This window comes from Maylandia zebra, linkage group LG11 (assembly GCF_041146795.1).
Source record: "Maylandia zebra isolate NMK-2024a linkage group LG11, Mzebra_GT3a, whole genome shotgun sequence".
Classification (NCBI taxonomy): Eukaryota; Metazoa; Chordata; class Actinopteri; order Cichliformes; family Cichlidae; genus Maylandia; species Maylandia zebra.
The window spans coordinates 118,993-133,334 of NC_135177.1; the positions used below are offsets into that span (position 1 = coordinate 118,993).

Sequence of the window (14,342 nt, forward strand, 5' to 3'; positions counted from 1 at the left end):
TATATAATGTTATATTACTATTAAACAAATGACTAAGTATTTTAGACTTTAGTTTACTTCAGCCATATTCCATATATATTAGGTATCATGTAAAAATAAAAATAGATTCAAATAGGTCATTACAATAAAAGAATATGACTTTAAGGACTTAACAATATTACTTCAGTTTACTACACCAATATAGCTTACACATTAGCACTAAGGGAACACTAAATGACCTGGTGGGTTTTGTCCATAAACTACTCATCTAAGATTACCACAAAGTAAAAGATCTCTCAGCAAAATTATGCAACATTTTAGGCACATTATTGTCCCTGTCAACTCAGTGAGCTGGGATTTCTTATTCTAAACATGAACTACTGTTACAGCAACAGACATGGACTACTGGTGCCCCACACTACAACCAATGCCCACTATGTGAAGGAGCCAAACACATGCCTGCTCCTCTCATTAACTGAGATAAACTGCTGACATTCGTTTTACATCTATACTGTCCAGTCTCTCCTGATGGACATGGCAACACGTTATTCATAGTTACATACAATTTTAGATTGATGTGACTTACAGGTTTCTTTGAAAAATATTTTTTTTATCCAGGTTCTTCCTTTTTTGCTACCATCCTCCTCTCCTCCCTGCAGGTCATCGCAGCGACCGCGGTCAAGTGAGCCCTCACTGCCGCTGCGCTGCTAAAATTAAACAGAGCTCCCTGAAAGGCACAGCTAATCACATTGGTCATATTTGTCACATGAGGACGCCAGTAGAGAACGTAATTTAACTCTTTCTGCACCGCTGGGTGAATGAGACGTAGACAGATCTTTTTTTTTTTCTTTCTATCGGTTTTGTTTTTCTTTACTCGAAGAGATCAAATTATTGGTGGGGACAATTCAATAATCGCTGGATATTGGTGGGGACATGTCCCTTCCGTCCATGCCAAATCTACGCCCTTGGGCTAATCTAATAAACAGCAAAGGCTTCAATCCTCATTTGAAACTAGTCTTGTTTTTTTCCCATGTTGAACAACAAGAACATGGTTCAGGATGTTGATAACAGCTTGGTTATCAAACTCTTAGAAACGTAAATATCTGTGTATAGCACTGCATATGTTGTGTATCACTTTAGTTTGTATGAAACATGAAAATTATCACAAAGGGTCCTGGTGAAGAATCTGCTGGAATTTGTTGACAGACATTAGATTTGCTTTGATGTCAAACTTTTAGAAGCTGTTTCATTGTTTTTCATGCAGCTCTAATTTGATAAAACGCTGCATCAAAAACAAAGAGGAAGTGATGTTACATGTGTTTATGTCCACACAGCAGAATGAGCTCTATTGCTGACAATAAGTGATGTACAAACAGAGTGAGCATTTCTGAGGCTCAAAGTAAATTTAGTAGTTTACGGAATGGACAATGGACTGTGAGATCAGTTCCTTCATCATTAGTGTGTATTATATATGTATGTGGATCTCTAGGATCTCTAATAATCGGCTATGTACACTCAGAAAAATAAAGGTGCCAACTGGAACCAAAAGTGGTTCTTTAGACTGATGCCGTAGAAGAACCTTTTTTGGTGCCACAAAGAACCTTTCAAACAATGGTTCTTTGAAGAACCATTTCTTTCAGTGGTTCATTGAAGAACCTTTAAAGGTGCCCCAAAGAACCATCAAGAAATGGTTCTTTGGGGCACCTTTAATGGTTTTTCAAAGAACCTTTTTAAAAATGGTTCTTTAAAGAACCATTTTTAAAAAGATCCTTCAAATGGTTCTTTAAAAAAACCATTTTAAAGAACCTCTTTTGAGTGGTTCTTTAAAGAACCACTTTAAATCTTTCGAAATAAAATGTATCATAAATTGAATTTGAGCAGGGTAAAATAAATACGAGCACAGCATAGACATATATTAATAGTTTATTGTCATTTTGTAGTATACCAAAAGACAAAAAGGCATTTTAACCCTCAGCACAACATCACTACTAATACATGTCACATATTAGTGTTTTAAACAGTAATAATTAAATATATTGGCTATACTATAAATAAATATATATATAAAAATACTATATCTACAGATAACACAACAATTAATACATGTATTGTTTAATTAAGAAAACATCAGAAAGTGATAAAACACATTAGAAATAGCAATAGCTTCATAACAGACCAATAAATCAACACATTTTCATCAGCAGATGTTTGCATGTTCAGTAAAAATATTTCAACAACAAGTTTATGATTAAAATGATCAATGAACTTCAGCCTTATGCTATGTAATGTACGTTTCATGTTGTACTCATGGTCCTTTGTTAGTCCAGTTTAGGATAATGTCTCTGACGTATATATCATATCAAATATATGTCATATCAAAACAAGCCCACACCTGCAGTTGTTTCAGTTTTTCACTGGTGTTTCCTGTCAGCTGGTCAACCTCACTCAGGCGGACATCCATATCAGCCAACCAAACGACAAGTTCCTCCCTTTGTGCTTCAAATCCCTCCCACTCTGAGACAAGGAGCTGAAAGAGAGAGAAAAGAGTCAATTATAAAGAAGAGAGAAAAGTGAAACCCTCCTCAGAAGGTCTGACTCGCATACCTGCAGTTGACCTGTGATGGACTCCAGTTTGGCGTTCACGTCATCCCTTGCTGTTGCCAGTAGCCGAGTCTGCAGGGTGCCCTGGAAGAGCTGAGTTAATGTTCGACTCCTCCTGGTCAGGCTCTCCAACTGGATGAGCCGAGGTCTCCCCTCTCGCCGCTGCCTCTGAACACAGAAACACAAATTGCATCTGAAGCAGGAGGTGCAGATTTTTTTTGCTATTCTTTTCTAAATCCAGGCTAGATCACGTGGAGGTATTTGGAAAACGTATTTGGCCAGCGGACGACTGTTGTCTTGCAGAAAGTCAAATCAAACAAATGCTATACACAATCAATTCACAAGAACACATTATAAAAAACAAGTCCAGTTCTTGCCTGATTTCAACTGAATTCTGCATCAAAACAGGGTAAAACGAGTGTTTGCAGCAAATGTGAGCACAAAGCCTCACTTTGTACAAGCCTGCTATTACAGTTCTCCTCTATGCAGACGACTTTCCTGTTTTCAAGGCACAACTTGGATCTGCTGTACGAATCTTATGGATACACACTAAATGAAACAATAGTGTGCATGACTCCAGATTCTGATCCCTCATCCTAATATGGTCCCAACATAGCAACAGCAATAAAGCAAATGTTGAGGCTTCAAAATACAAAAGTCCATAAATCAATGGCTGACATGGGTTTTATCGTAAGGGTGATAAATATACAGATTTCAGTCTTAGAGATTTGATGTTCATTTACCTGCAGATGTCCTATACGTGCCTGCTCCATGGTTTTCCACAAGGTTTTGCACATCACTATTTAATACAGGAAGTAGGTGAACTAAAACAACTCATCTTTCTTTGTGAGAGGACCATATTAATGAAACAAACCTCAATGACATCATAGGGATCCCTAAAGATGCTCCTGCTGCTTCTCTTCCTCCTCATCCTAAGCTTCCTTCTCCTTGTCCTCGCCTTCCATCCAATTGTAATTCAACCTAATTGTGTTTCTCCCCCTCCTCTTCCTCATTTTGTTGGAGCTGTGAACACAATTAATGTGAATCTGGATTAATTTGTGCAAACAAGAAAAATCTACAGCTTTTTGGTCAGAGGTGCTCTTGTGATTTAAGCCGGGTAGAGTAGATTTATGTGTTGATGCTGCCTGCTTCAGCTCTGGCTGCTGAGTGATATTTACACCCTGGCTGGATTACAAACTTTAACATGTGCTGAACTTTGGCCCAGCGTTGATACCTCTTGTTAGTATAACGACCTCTTCTTAGCTTGTATGTATGATGGTGGATAAATGAAATATACAAAGAAAATTTAACTATTTTACAAAAGAACATCTATCTTGGAAACATCAAATGACCGGAGCATAACTTGTCAACTAGTCCGAAAATAAGTTATACAGGAACAGTCAAAGACACACCTTCTCATTAGAGGTGGGAATCACCATACATCCCACGATACGATATTATCACAATACTTAACGCACGATACGATATTATTGCAATTTTTTAAAATATTTTGCGATATTCAGATTCTGTACATCATAGGTGTCAAACTCTGGCCCGCGGGCCAAATTTGGCCCGCAGCCTAATTACATTTGGCCCGCGAAGCCATACCAAATGACTATTACAGCTGGCCTACTGGTATTATACAGCTAATATATATATTGTTTAGTGGTAGGACCTCAAAATCCCATCCTTTCGTGAACCTCGGGACCAAAAAATGGTCCCGCCCCAAAAGTGCTCTAAAAATGTTATATATCAATATTTTTTTCTACTTTAAATTAGTCAATCTTTTAAAACTACTTCTGCTTAAAATATCCATGTCAAGTTTTAATTATATTTTCATTGTTTTAACCCTTTAAATCCCAGTTTTATTACATGAGCGCCCTGTTTTTTTAGCCCCAAAAAACAAAAAAACTAAATATTTTCCAAAAAAAACATTTGAAGTAATATTTGTTTGTTATTATAATTAGGCCTTTAGATGGACTAAAGATTGGCACCAACAGTCATTTCGATCGCCTTTTATTTTTTTTTCCAGGAGCGCATTTCATAAAATGCACACTATCGACCACGCCCAAAAAGTGCTATAAAAAATTTATATATTAATATTTTATTCCACTTTAAATTAGCCAATCTTTTAGACCTACTTCTCCTTGAAATATTCATGTCAAGTTTTAATTACATTTCACGGATTTTAACCCTTTATATCCCGGTTTCGTCACATGAGCGCATTTTTGCCCCAAAAACATAAAACATAAAACATAAAATATTTTCCAAAAAAAACATTTGAAGTAATATTTTATTGTTATTATAATTAGGCCTTTAGATGGACAAAAGATTGGCACGAACATTAATTTCGATCCGGTTTTAATTTTTTTTGCAGAAGCCAAAAATGTCCCCAGGCGGCGCTGCTGCTCCTGCTCCCCCGGGGAGGAGTGCCTCTGCCGCGGGTGTGTTTCGCGCAGCGCCGGAGCATATGGTTCGGTTCCCGTGTCTGCAGCACATACTTCCGCTACCACGTGAAAACAAATACGTCATTTCCTGTTGATTAAAAAAAATTAATGCACCCTCAAACGAACCTAAGGTCAGAAAATGGTCTGGAACGAGCAGCGGGCCAAGCTGCTGCTGTACGCGGGAAATTAGTCTGCCTTTTCCGGGTATCTGTCTCGAGCAGGCTGCTGGAGAACATGTGTATGTTCCAGCAGGCGTCACATGTGGAGCAAGGGCGCCACCCGGTGGACAAATAAAAAAATTACAACTCTAAGGCCTGTAGTCCAAAACGAAACCTAAGCTGGAAACCTGACGATCCCTTTGACCGTAATTTTTCTGGCGTGAAAAATAGCGTTTATAATGGGTTTCAATGGGGCACAAATCGGCCACGAGGTTCGATAGTGGATGTATGCCTTTTATTCAGCCATTTAAGCTCATTTAAAAAACTCAGACTGAAATTTTAAAATAAAATGGGAAAAAAATACATGTTTGAAAATTTGGCTATACTCCATTAAACACAGTGGAAATGGCGTGGAATTAAAAAACGCAAAGGCCACGAAATGGTCCCAGGTTCTACAGAGGGTTAAGCTTTGCTTGTTCCATATTCAGTTTTTCAGCAAAACGTGTTTGAGTCCATAAGAAAAGATTCATTCTGATATCTGGAGGAATAAATATATTTCAATAAATATTAACGTTAGCCCGCGACTTTGTTCCAGTTTTGAATTTTGGCCCACTGTGTATTTGAGTTTGACACCCCTGCTGTACATAAAGGTAAACTTTATCAATATTCATTTTATCTAATATCAAAGTCTCACACTCAGTCTTTCTCTCAGTTCAGTCAGTTTTATTGTTGACAAACTGAACGGTTTGTATTACAGTCTAGTCCAACTTAACTGAATGCAACCATCTGGTACAATTATAGCTATTCTGAACTATGCAATTTATGAAAACTATGCAGCCCCTTCAGCAACTGAAGAATTTGAAAGTAAATTAAAACAAAATATAATTTTACATTAAATAAAAAAGTTTTAAACTTAATTAAAATAAAACGTGTCTTAAATTAAAATAAGTAAACTGTCATGTTTATTACTGCCAAAAAAAAGTTAAACACATTTGGACAGTGAAGGAATGTCAGGATTCTTGCTCAGAAAAAGGATCAACATGCTCTGAAGTCAGTTCCAGTCCACAAAAACTTTTTTTGTAACAAAATATCGATTTCTGCTGTCCCTGTATCGATACATTATTAGCAAACAAAATATCACGATACTACACAGTATCGATCTTTTCCCCCCACCCCTACTTCTCATGTCACATTTCTATTCATTTCTATTCACATTTCTATATAATTAGATTAGACAATAAAGAGTTATCTAATCTAATTATTCATTCAAAACACTTATTCATAGCTGTATTTTATACAGCTCATACAAAATTCAAAGTACAGGTTCATGTGAGTATTTAATGTACGGCTCAGATCTACAGAATTTCAGAGTTTCTAGAGCAGACACAGAGCTCACATCACAACAGGCTTCAGGCGCCATTTTAGTGACTTTAACAATATATAAAATTTTAATTTCGGTCAAGCTGACATTAGGTTATGTACGCAGCACGCAATTGAACCACATATTTTAGAAGCCTAAGGTTCAAATTAGCTGGGAGCACCTTCACTTAATTATAACAGTGGTTTTGTTAGGAAAATAGTTTCTGTATACCGGATACTAAATTGCGCTGACGTCAACGGCTAACGTATCTAGCTAATCGCTACTGTTAGCACAACATTAACAGCAAGCTACAATGGCGAGTAACAAAAACAAAACAGTAATAAGGTTTTAATGAAAATGTTTTACCTTTTCCAACAGTCCCAGAATCCAGAGCTTCAAAGTCCAGCAGGTACTGAAGACTGTTACCCGTTTCGTTGTCACCGTCCGTGAGAAAGAGTTTTTTTTTCCCCGAAAGGTCAAGGCCCGCCGCTCGCGCACTCTGTCTGCGCATGCGCATCCCAACGACTGACCCCCTCCGTCCGCTCCCGGGAGGTTATAGTATGACGTATTCTGACGTCACTCTCTCTCTCTCCCTGTCATTTATTTGGCTCGAAACACATATTAACAAATTGCTCAGTGATGAACAACTACTCAGATCATTTACCTAAGCAAATATTTCTAACTTTTATTTGAATATTCAGTTTCCTACCATCTTCTCTTAAAGGGTAATTGCCAGGTAACCCGCCCTCCCCCTTCGCACACACATGCACACAAAGAAAACACACAGTATAATTCACAGCCTCGTTATGGTGAATAAATATTTATGCCATTTACACCATCAAACTTAGATAGCTAAGGATGAAGAACCTTTTGTTCTTTAAAGAACCATTTGTAATAGCTGAAGAACCATCCACAAAATAAAAAGGTTCTTTGACATATGATGGTTCTTTAAAGAACCATGAAGACATCTGAAGAACCATTTAAGAACCATAATTTTTCTGAGTGTACCAAAGGCCTTCAAGCTGGCTGTAATTAAACCTTTACTTAAAAAGCCATCTCTAGACCCAGCAGTCTTAGCTAATTATAGGCCAATCTCCAACCTTCCTTTCATATCAAAAATCCTTGAAAAAGTAGTTGTCAAACAGCTAACAGATCATCTGCAGAGGAATGGCTTATTTGAAGAGTTTCAGTCAGGTTTCAGAGCTCATCACAGCACAGAAACAGCTTTACTGAAGGTTACAAATAGTGGTGGGAATAATGGCGTTACTAACGGCTTTGCTTTTTTCAGTAACAAGTAATCTAACTAATTACTATTCCTATCACTACAATGCCGTTACAGTTACTAACAAAAAATTTGCGGTCCGTTACTATTTTTCAACAAACAGACGGTTGAAGCTGTGTTCAGCTTAACGCATCTTATACCAGCTGCACGGAAGTAGCTGACTACATAAGTAATCTGGACGCTACAGCTTTAAGCAGCTGCACGCTCCCGCGGACAGTAATCACGATCACTGTCTAGCACAACACCTGGAGCTCAGGGGGCAAAACAATCGCATGAGTGCTGCTGTTTGACTGAGGAAGAATAAAGTAGTTGTGGTAAGCCAATCACCTGACCACTTAAAGACAAAGCAACAAGGTAATATGTACCAGTCTTTAAAGCGCCAGGACTGCCATAATGAATTAATTAAATACACCATTAAATAATTAATTAAATGTGGCAATAATTAATTAAAATTGGAATTAATTAATTAAATAAATAGTTATGACACATGTAATTAATTAATTATTGACACATTTAATTAATTATTTATGTATTTCACATTTTAATAAATTATTGACACATTTAATTAATTATTTATGTATTTCACATTTTAGTTAATTATTGACACATTTAATTAATTATTTAATGATATATTTATTTATTTCACTTTGGCAGTCCTGGCGCCTGGCTCTCATCTTGAAATAATTTTATCTGTCAGCCTCACCCATCAAACTCAGGGGGCGGGGTTAACGCTGCCCATGCAGCTTCTCTAACATTTGATTGGTTGCCGTGCAAAGTAAGTCAAAACAGGTCGATCCTAGATAATCGATTGCTTGTGTAGACTTGGGGCAGCCAGGTATCCCAGAATGCAGATCAAATCACAGGCAGCAATGGTGGTGGTGTAGTTTTAAAATACCCCGTTTTTCTGTCACCAACTACACTTTTAACAGTGTTTTAGCCGCGAATGTCGCGACGTATGTCTGGTCAGGTTGTCAACATAGAACATGTTTGCAAAAGTGCTCAGATTTTTTCAGAGATTTCACTAGCTCTGCTAACAATTAGTATGCAGAGTGCACCCAGGGGTTACGTTAACTGGTTTGTTTATGTAAGGTAGTGACTAGAATAAGTCACAAGGTGTCGCTGTTGAGCTGCATATATGGTGTAAATGTTAGCAATTTTGGCCATTCGTCCTCTGCAGGACACCGTACTTTAGATTTCTTGTTCGCGCGGGCGCCATCTTGGGTCAGTGTTTGCTGTGATTTGCGAAGGTAAGCACTGCCAGTGGCGAACTGCATCAGTTTTGTGTTGTATTCATCGCCGAGACCGTGGAATGTTGTAGAAGGCACGGTTATTGTTACTTAATGTGTATTCTGTGTATATGTGTTGTTGTATTTTGCAATGTTGATAGTCACGGAGTGTTTGCTGTGATTTGCGAAGGGCCAGCAGCAGAGTTGGAGTGGTGTTTGCCCCTGCTTCCGAATAAACGGCGCGGTCCGAGCCACAAATTGAACGCCTGTGTCCGACTGGTCTCTCTGCGGTGCACCCCAATCCAACACAAATTAACACAACGCAGAGTCCGGGGTGTAGGGAGGCCCCTGCACTGGTCGGGTAAACATATTCCACTCTCCGTGTTCCACATGTTGCATTCGCAGATTCTCATTTTCACCGAACGATCGTCTCTTTCCGCCTGGTCTTGTGTCTCTGTGCTTCTGTAACATAAAGAACGAGCTGACATTTTTCTCACGAAACCAGCGATCAGCTCAACAGACCCTCAGTTTACCTGCATGCATCCTCCTCCTCATCTGTCAGCTGTTTAACACCTGCTGCTAATTCAAGAAACATGCCTACGTTACCTGGTGATAGTCACAGTTTAACTGGGCAGCCGGTGCTCGATATAAAGCAATGTCAGCGCATTTTTCTGCACAAGATAAGTAAATATAGTGTTTTCCCCGAGTGCAGAGCTGCTGGAGCTTGTTTCCTTACAGAGCACTTTATAGGCGAACCAGCTTCATCAGCGGCTGATGTCCAATCACCGGCACACAGCTTTGAAACCTCAGCTGAGTTTTAGCTCTCAGTGGTTAAACGCTGGACTTCATTCACTCAGGTTCTGTCTGTCGGGTCACGTTTACTTCGCTGTTTTATTTACAACTGAGCAAATCGGTTTGGCTGAGGTTAAAGTTACGTTTCATAACTGCATAGTTTCACAGACGTTTAATGGTTCACTGGCACATGTGTTAGACTGAACTATTCGCTTTTCTTTATCTGGTGTGTTTTGGATTTAACAGTGAATTTTGAGATTAAACTGACTTTTAAAATGTTTTTATACAAAGAGGAAAGAGAAGGCGCATTTCCACCGAGAGAAGCAGAATTTGCAACAGCATGTTCATCATGAAGTCTGCAACCTGGACAGAAATATTATATCATCTGATTTTTAATAGTTATTCAACTGTATTCTAAGCACCAGCTGTCTGTTAGAATGTGATTTTTTTTCTCTCTCTGTTGGCAGAGGTATAAAAATGCGCAGGAAAATCTGACGTGCATGGCAAACTTCACCGACGATATTTAGGGAGGAATAAACACACATCAAACATAAATGAACCATTTGCCTGTCTCCATAATTGAGAGCATTTTCTCTTCTTATGTCAACACTCTCTCTCTTTCTTTCTTTTTTTTCTTTCTTTTTGCTTTTTCGGTCATGTTATGTTTACCTGTCAAAGGCTTGTTACAAACTATGAAACACATCGTGCAGACTTCTGGATGTTAGAAGAAAAGTAATACTGCTCATGAAGGAGACTAAAGGCAGGAAGGTGTCCTATAAAACTAAACATGTTAATAGGACCTCCCTATTTATATCATAGTTTATGATATAGCATGTGTATTTCAGTAATAGCCTGCTGATTTCAGTGTAGTGGTGAACAGTCGCACAGCTCACGTAGGCGTTATCTGTGAAACTCCTTAACTATAATTTATCCAAGTTAACTTCAGTTAACCATTCAGACAGTTCTTTTGCAATGAAAAACATAAACACCCATGCTGCCGGTAGGTTTCCTCAGTGCCAGCTGTTAACATTATAGCTGCTTATGCAGTAACCATGGTAACCACGGACTCTGAGCGGCTGGATTGACGGAGGTCAGACAACAATTTTACATATATGATCTTAAAACAGGACACAGCCACTATACGTGCTGGCCTCATATCAAATGTGAAGGCAGACTGAGTCTATGTTTGACGTTTGTTTATATCTAATCTTCCTTTTCAAACATTTAAACAGCAGCGAGTCTGCAGCTGAGGGAATACAAACTCAAATTGTCGGAACAGGTTTGCTCGTTTCTTGGATTCATTTGGTGATTTATTAAATGTATAACTGTTATTCTAATCTGCTGCTGAGTCTCTTACATTTTTCTTTATGCTGTATATTTTCACGTCTCTGGAATAGTTGGCAGTTAGATAGTCAGCTGGGAAACTCTGTGTTAACTCATGGAGCTGAGGATATCGTGGATATGCTGACCTCGCTCCGTGGTGTACAGGGCCGTTTACCCTCATGATTAATATTCACTATAAAAATATTAGCCGAACATCATGAAGTCTGTATGTGTTTCATAGTGTCGAACAACCTTTGTACAGTTAAAGCCAGCAGTTACTACATGACGGAAACACCAACGTTATCTCTTTTATGCGTTTATACACAGGTCACCCTGATTACTGAACAAAAACCCAAAGATCAGATGTTAAACAGATTTATTTGCTCTCTCTCCTCCTTAAACATGTTTTTAATGTTAGCTATAATTCAGAATTGGCGACTGAAACACGTAGGACACATAAGAACTTCAGGAAATAAAGCACCAATAAATATAACCTCAGTAAAAGAAGTCAGCGGGGGTTACTACAGCTGTGTACCGGGGCCTGCGCTTTGTTGGTGGGATTGCTTGCGAGGCGAGCGGGTCTATCCCACGCTTTGCCGTGAGACTGGGCAGACATCTCCGAAATCATCGAAGCACTTTTGCAAAGAGGCTGTATCTTGACAAACCGACCAGACACATGAAGATTAAACCACTACATTCTCGGCTAAAAAAATATTAAAACGGTATTTGGTGACACACAAACAGGGTTTTTCAAAGTTCAGTTCTGTTAGCTTCCACATGCCGGTTGTTGTGTGCTAGAAACAATGGCCACCAGGCCAAAGCAATGGTTTTGACTCGATCAGCGTTAACCCCGCCCCCTGAGTTTGATGGGTGAGGCTGACAGATAAAATTATTTCAAGATGAGAGCCAGGCGCCAGGACTGCCAAAATGAAATAAATAAATATATCATTAAATAATTAATTAAATGTGTCAATAATTAATTAAATGTGTCAATAATTAATTAAAATGTGAAATACATCAATAATTAATTAAATGTGTCAATAATTAATTAATTACATGTGTCATAACTATTTAATTAATTAATTAATTCCAATTTTAATTAATTATTGACACATTTAATTAATTATTTAATGGTGTATTTAATTAATTCATTATGGCAGTCCTGGCGTTCCATACAGTTGTGAGAGATTTGTGACGTTTAGTGTGTTTGCAGTGTGTAGTTAATGTGTTGTCTTGTGTAGTTGGTGTGTAGTGTTGTGGATAGTTTTGTGTTGTGTGTCAGAACAATGAGGCGACTGCTGTCTCCAGGTAGCAAAAGGAGTGATACACCTGCTGCTGTCAGACCTGCAGGTATCAGGCTGTGATGTTCTCCTTTATAGTGGACAGAAAATAATTTTTGTGGTGGCACAAATAATTTGTGTGGCATCTTATTGAAGAACAGCTGATTGTTCTGTAAATAGTTTGAAATGGTTATTTAAAAAATCAAGGTAAAAGGTAAATGGATGCAAATAACTTTGTTGTTTGCAAAACTTGTGCATATGATTTTAAAATTGACAATTTATATTTGCTATTAAAGTAATGAAATATGATTCATTAAACATGTTTGTGGTTGTTACAGTAAAAATATAACTTTTTCTACTCTGATTTCATGTTTTTTGTCTGATTTTAGATCAATTATGTTAATACAATGGCCAATTATAAATGGTAAATGGCCTGTATTTGTATAGCGCTTTTCTAGTCCCTAAGGACCCCAAAGCACTTTACACAACCAGTCATCCACCCATTCACACACACACATTCACACACACACTATACCCTGGACCCCAGAGGGTTAAACATTTGGACCCCAGAGGGATAAACATTTTTTTTAAAGTAACGCAATAGTTACTTTTCAAGTAATTAATTACTTAGAATATTGTAACTCAGTAACTAACTCAGTTACTTTTTTGAAGAAGTAACTAGTAACTATAGTTAATTACTTTTTCAAAGTAACTTGCCCAACACTGGCTACAAATGATCTTCTTATGGCATCTGACAGTGGACTCATCTCTGTGCTCGTCCTATACAACCACATCACTGTTATGAAAAAGACCCACAGCTTATCATCTTATAGTTCTAAAACATCTAAAATCACTCTGGTTAATTTGTTTGCTAGATTAGCCGCTAGCATACGCAATGTGTTGGGGGCTTGTTGCTACCTAGTCAGCGATGCTACACACCTGTTACTCTGTATTTTTCAATGATTCAGCACTCCTTCGGTTTTGTTATCCATTTTTAGACAGTAATGAGAGATCAGCTGCTCACTCCACAGAGGCCCAGAGTTACTGTTAATATCAATAATGTAATGCTGTCCTTTGAGATTTTAACATTTAAGACTGTGAGTGTAATTGATCTAAAACGGTTTAAATCTTCAGAGCCGTCAACAGTCAGATAACATGGAAATTTCAAAAACAGCAGCAAACAGAGGTTTCAGTAGTGTAGTGTAATTTGTTCTTTTCAATATTGTATCAACAGTTACATTCACCCTGGGGAGAAACTAGGGAGGGAGACCATGAGGACTAAGCTGGGTTTCTGGGTCCAGAGGTTTGGAGAATCTTCTTTCCTTTCTTTCATCACAGCTGTCCTGTGCCATAAGTTCTGTTGACCCACTGAGAGAGGCATCATTTGACAAACACCAAGAAGACCGAAGCTCAACGCACTGATCAAGCAGGACTCATCATCTTCAACAGCAGCTCCCTCACAGGGAAATTTTCAGAGCTCCACCGTAGGCCCACCCCACGAGATGGAAACCCAGCATTTCATGAACACTGTGATGGAGACTTTTGGTTTGTGTAATGTTATAAATACTCGGATACTCCCCAGAGGTTCCGGACTTTTACATAAAGATATTATATTCAGTCATGTAGAAAGTTATATATTTAAAAATATATGATCCTCTCTGGTTACTCTGGCATGAATAACTGAATCACTTTATGATAAATAAAACACTATCTGCAAAAATTGTAAAGGAATTCCAGATCACAAGTTTATAGTTAAATATAGTTTTATTTAATTGTGTCAGAGACACTCAAACGTGCTCTTCATGCAGCTGAGTATGTTTAAGTGTTTTAAACAAGCTGTGCAGGTCTGAGATCAACAGCTCTGTGAAACACCAAACTGAGGTCCTGTTAATGC

The 14,342-nt window shown here is 38.1% G+C and overlaps 1 protein-coding gene across 1 annotated transcript; it reads right to left on the reverse strand.

Moving 5' to 3' along the window:
* Positions 1 to 2,107: 2,107 nt before the first annotated feature.
* LOC143420910 (uncharacterized) lies at positions 2,108 to 3,728 on the reverse strand. The gene is made up of 3 exons (XM_076889563.1): positions 3,455 to 3,728; positions 2,584 to 2,748; positions 2,108 to 2,506 (listed from the first exon to the last, which is right to left on the reverse strand). The coding sequence occupies exons 1-3, from the start codon at positions 3,509 to 3,511 to the stop codon at positions 2,339 to 2,341; spliced, it is 390 nt and encodes a 129-aa protein (XP_076745678.1). The 5' UTR covers positions 3,512 to 3,728; the 3' UTR covers positions 2,108 to 2,338.
* Positions 3,729 to 14,342: the final 10,614 nt, after the last annotated feature.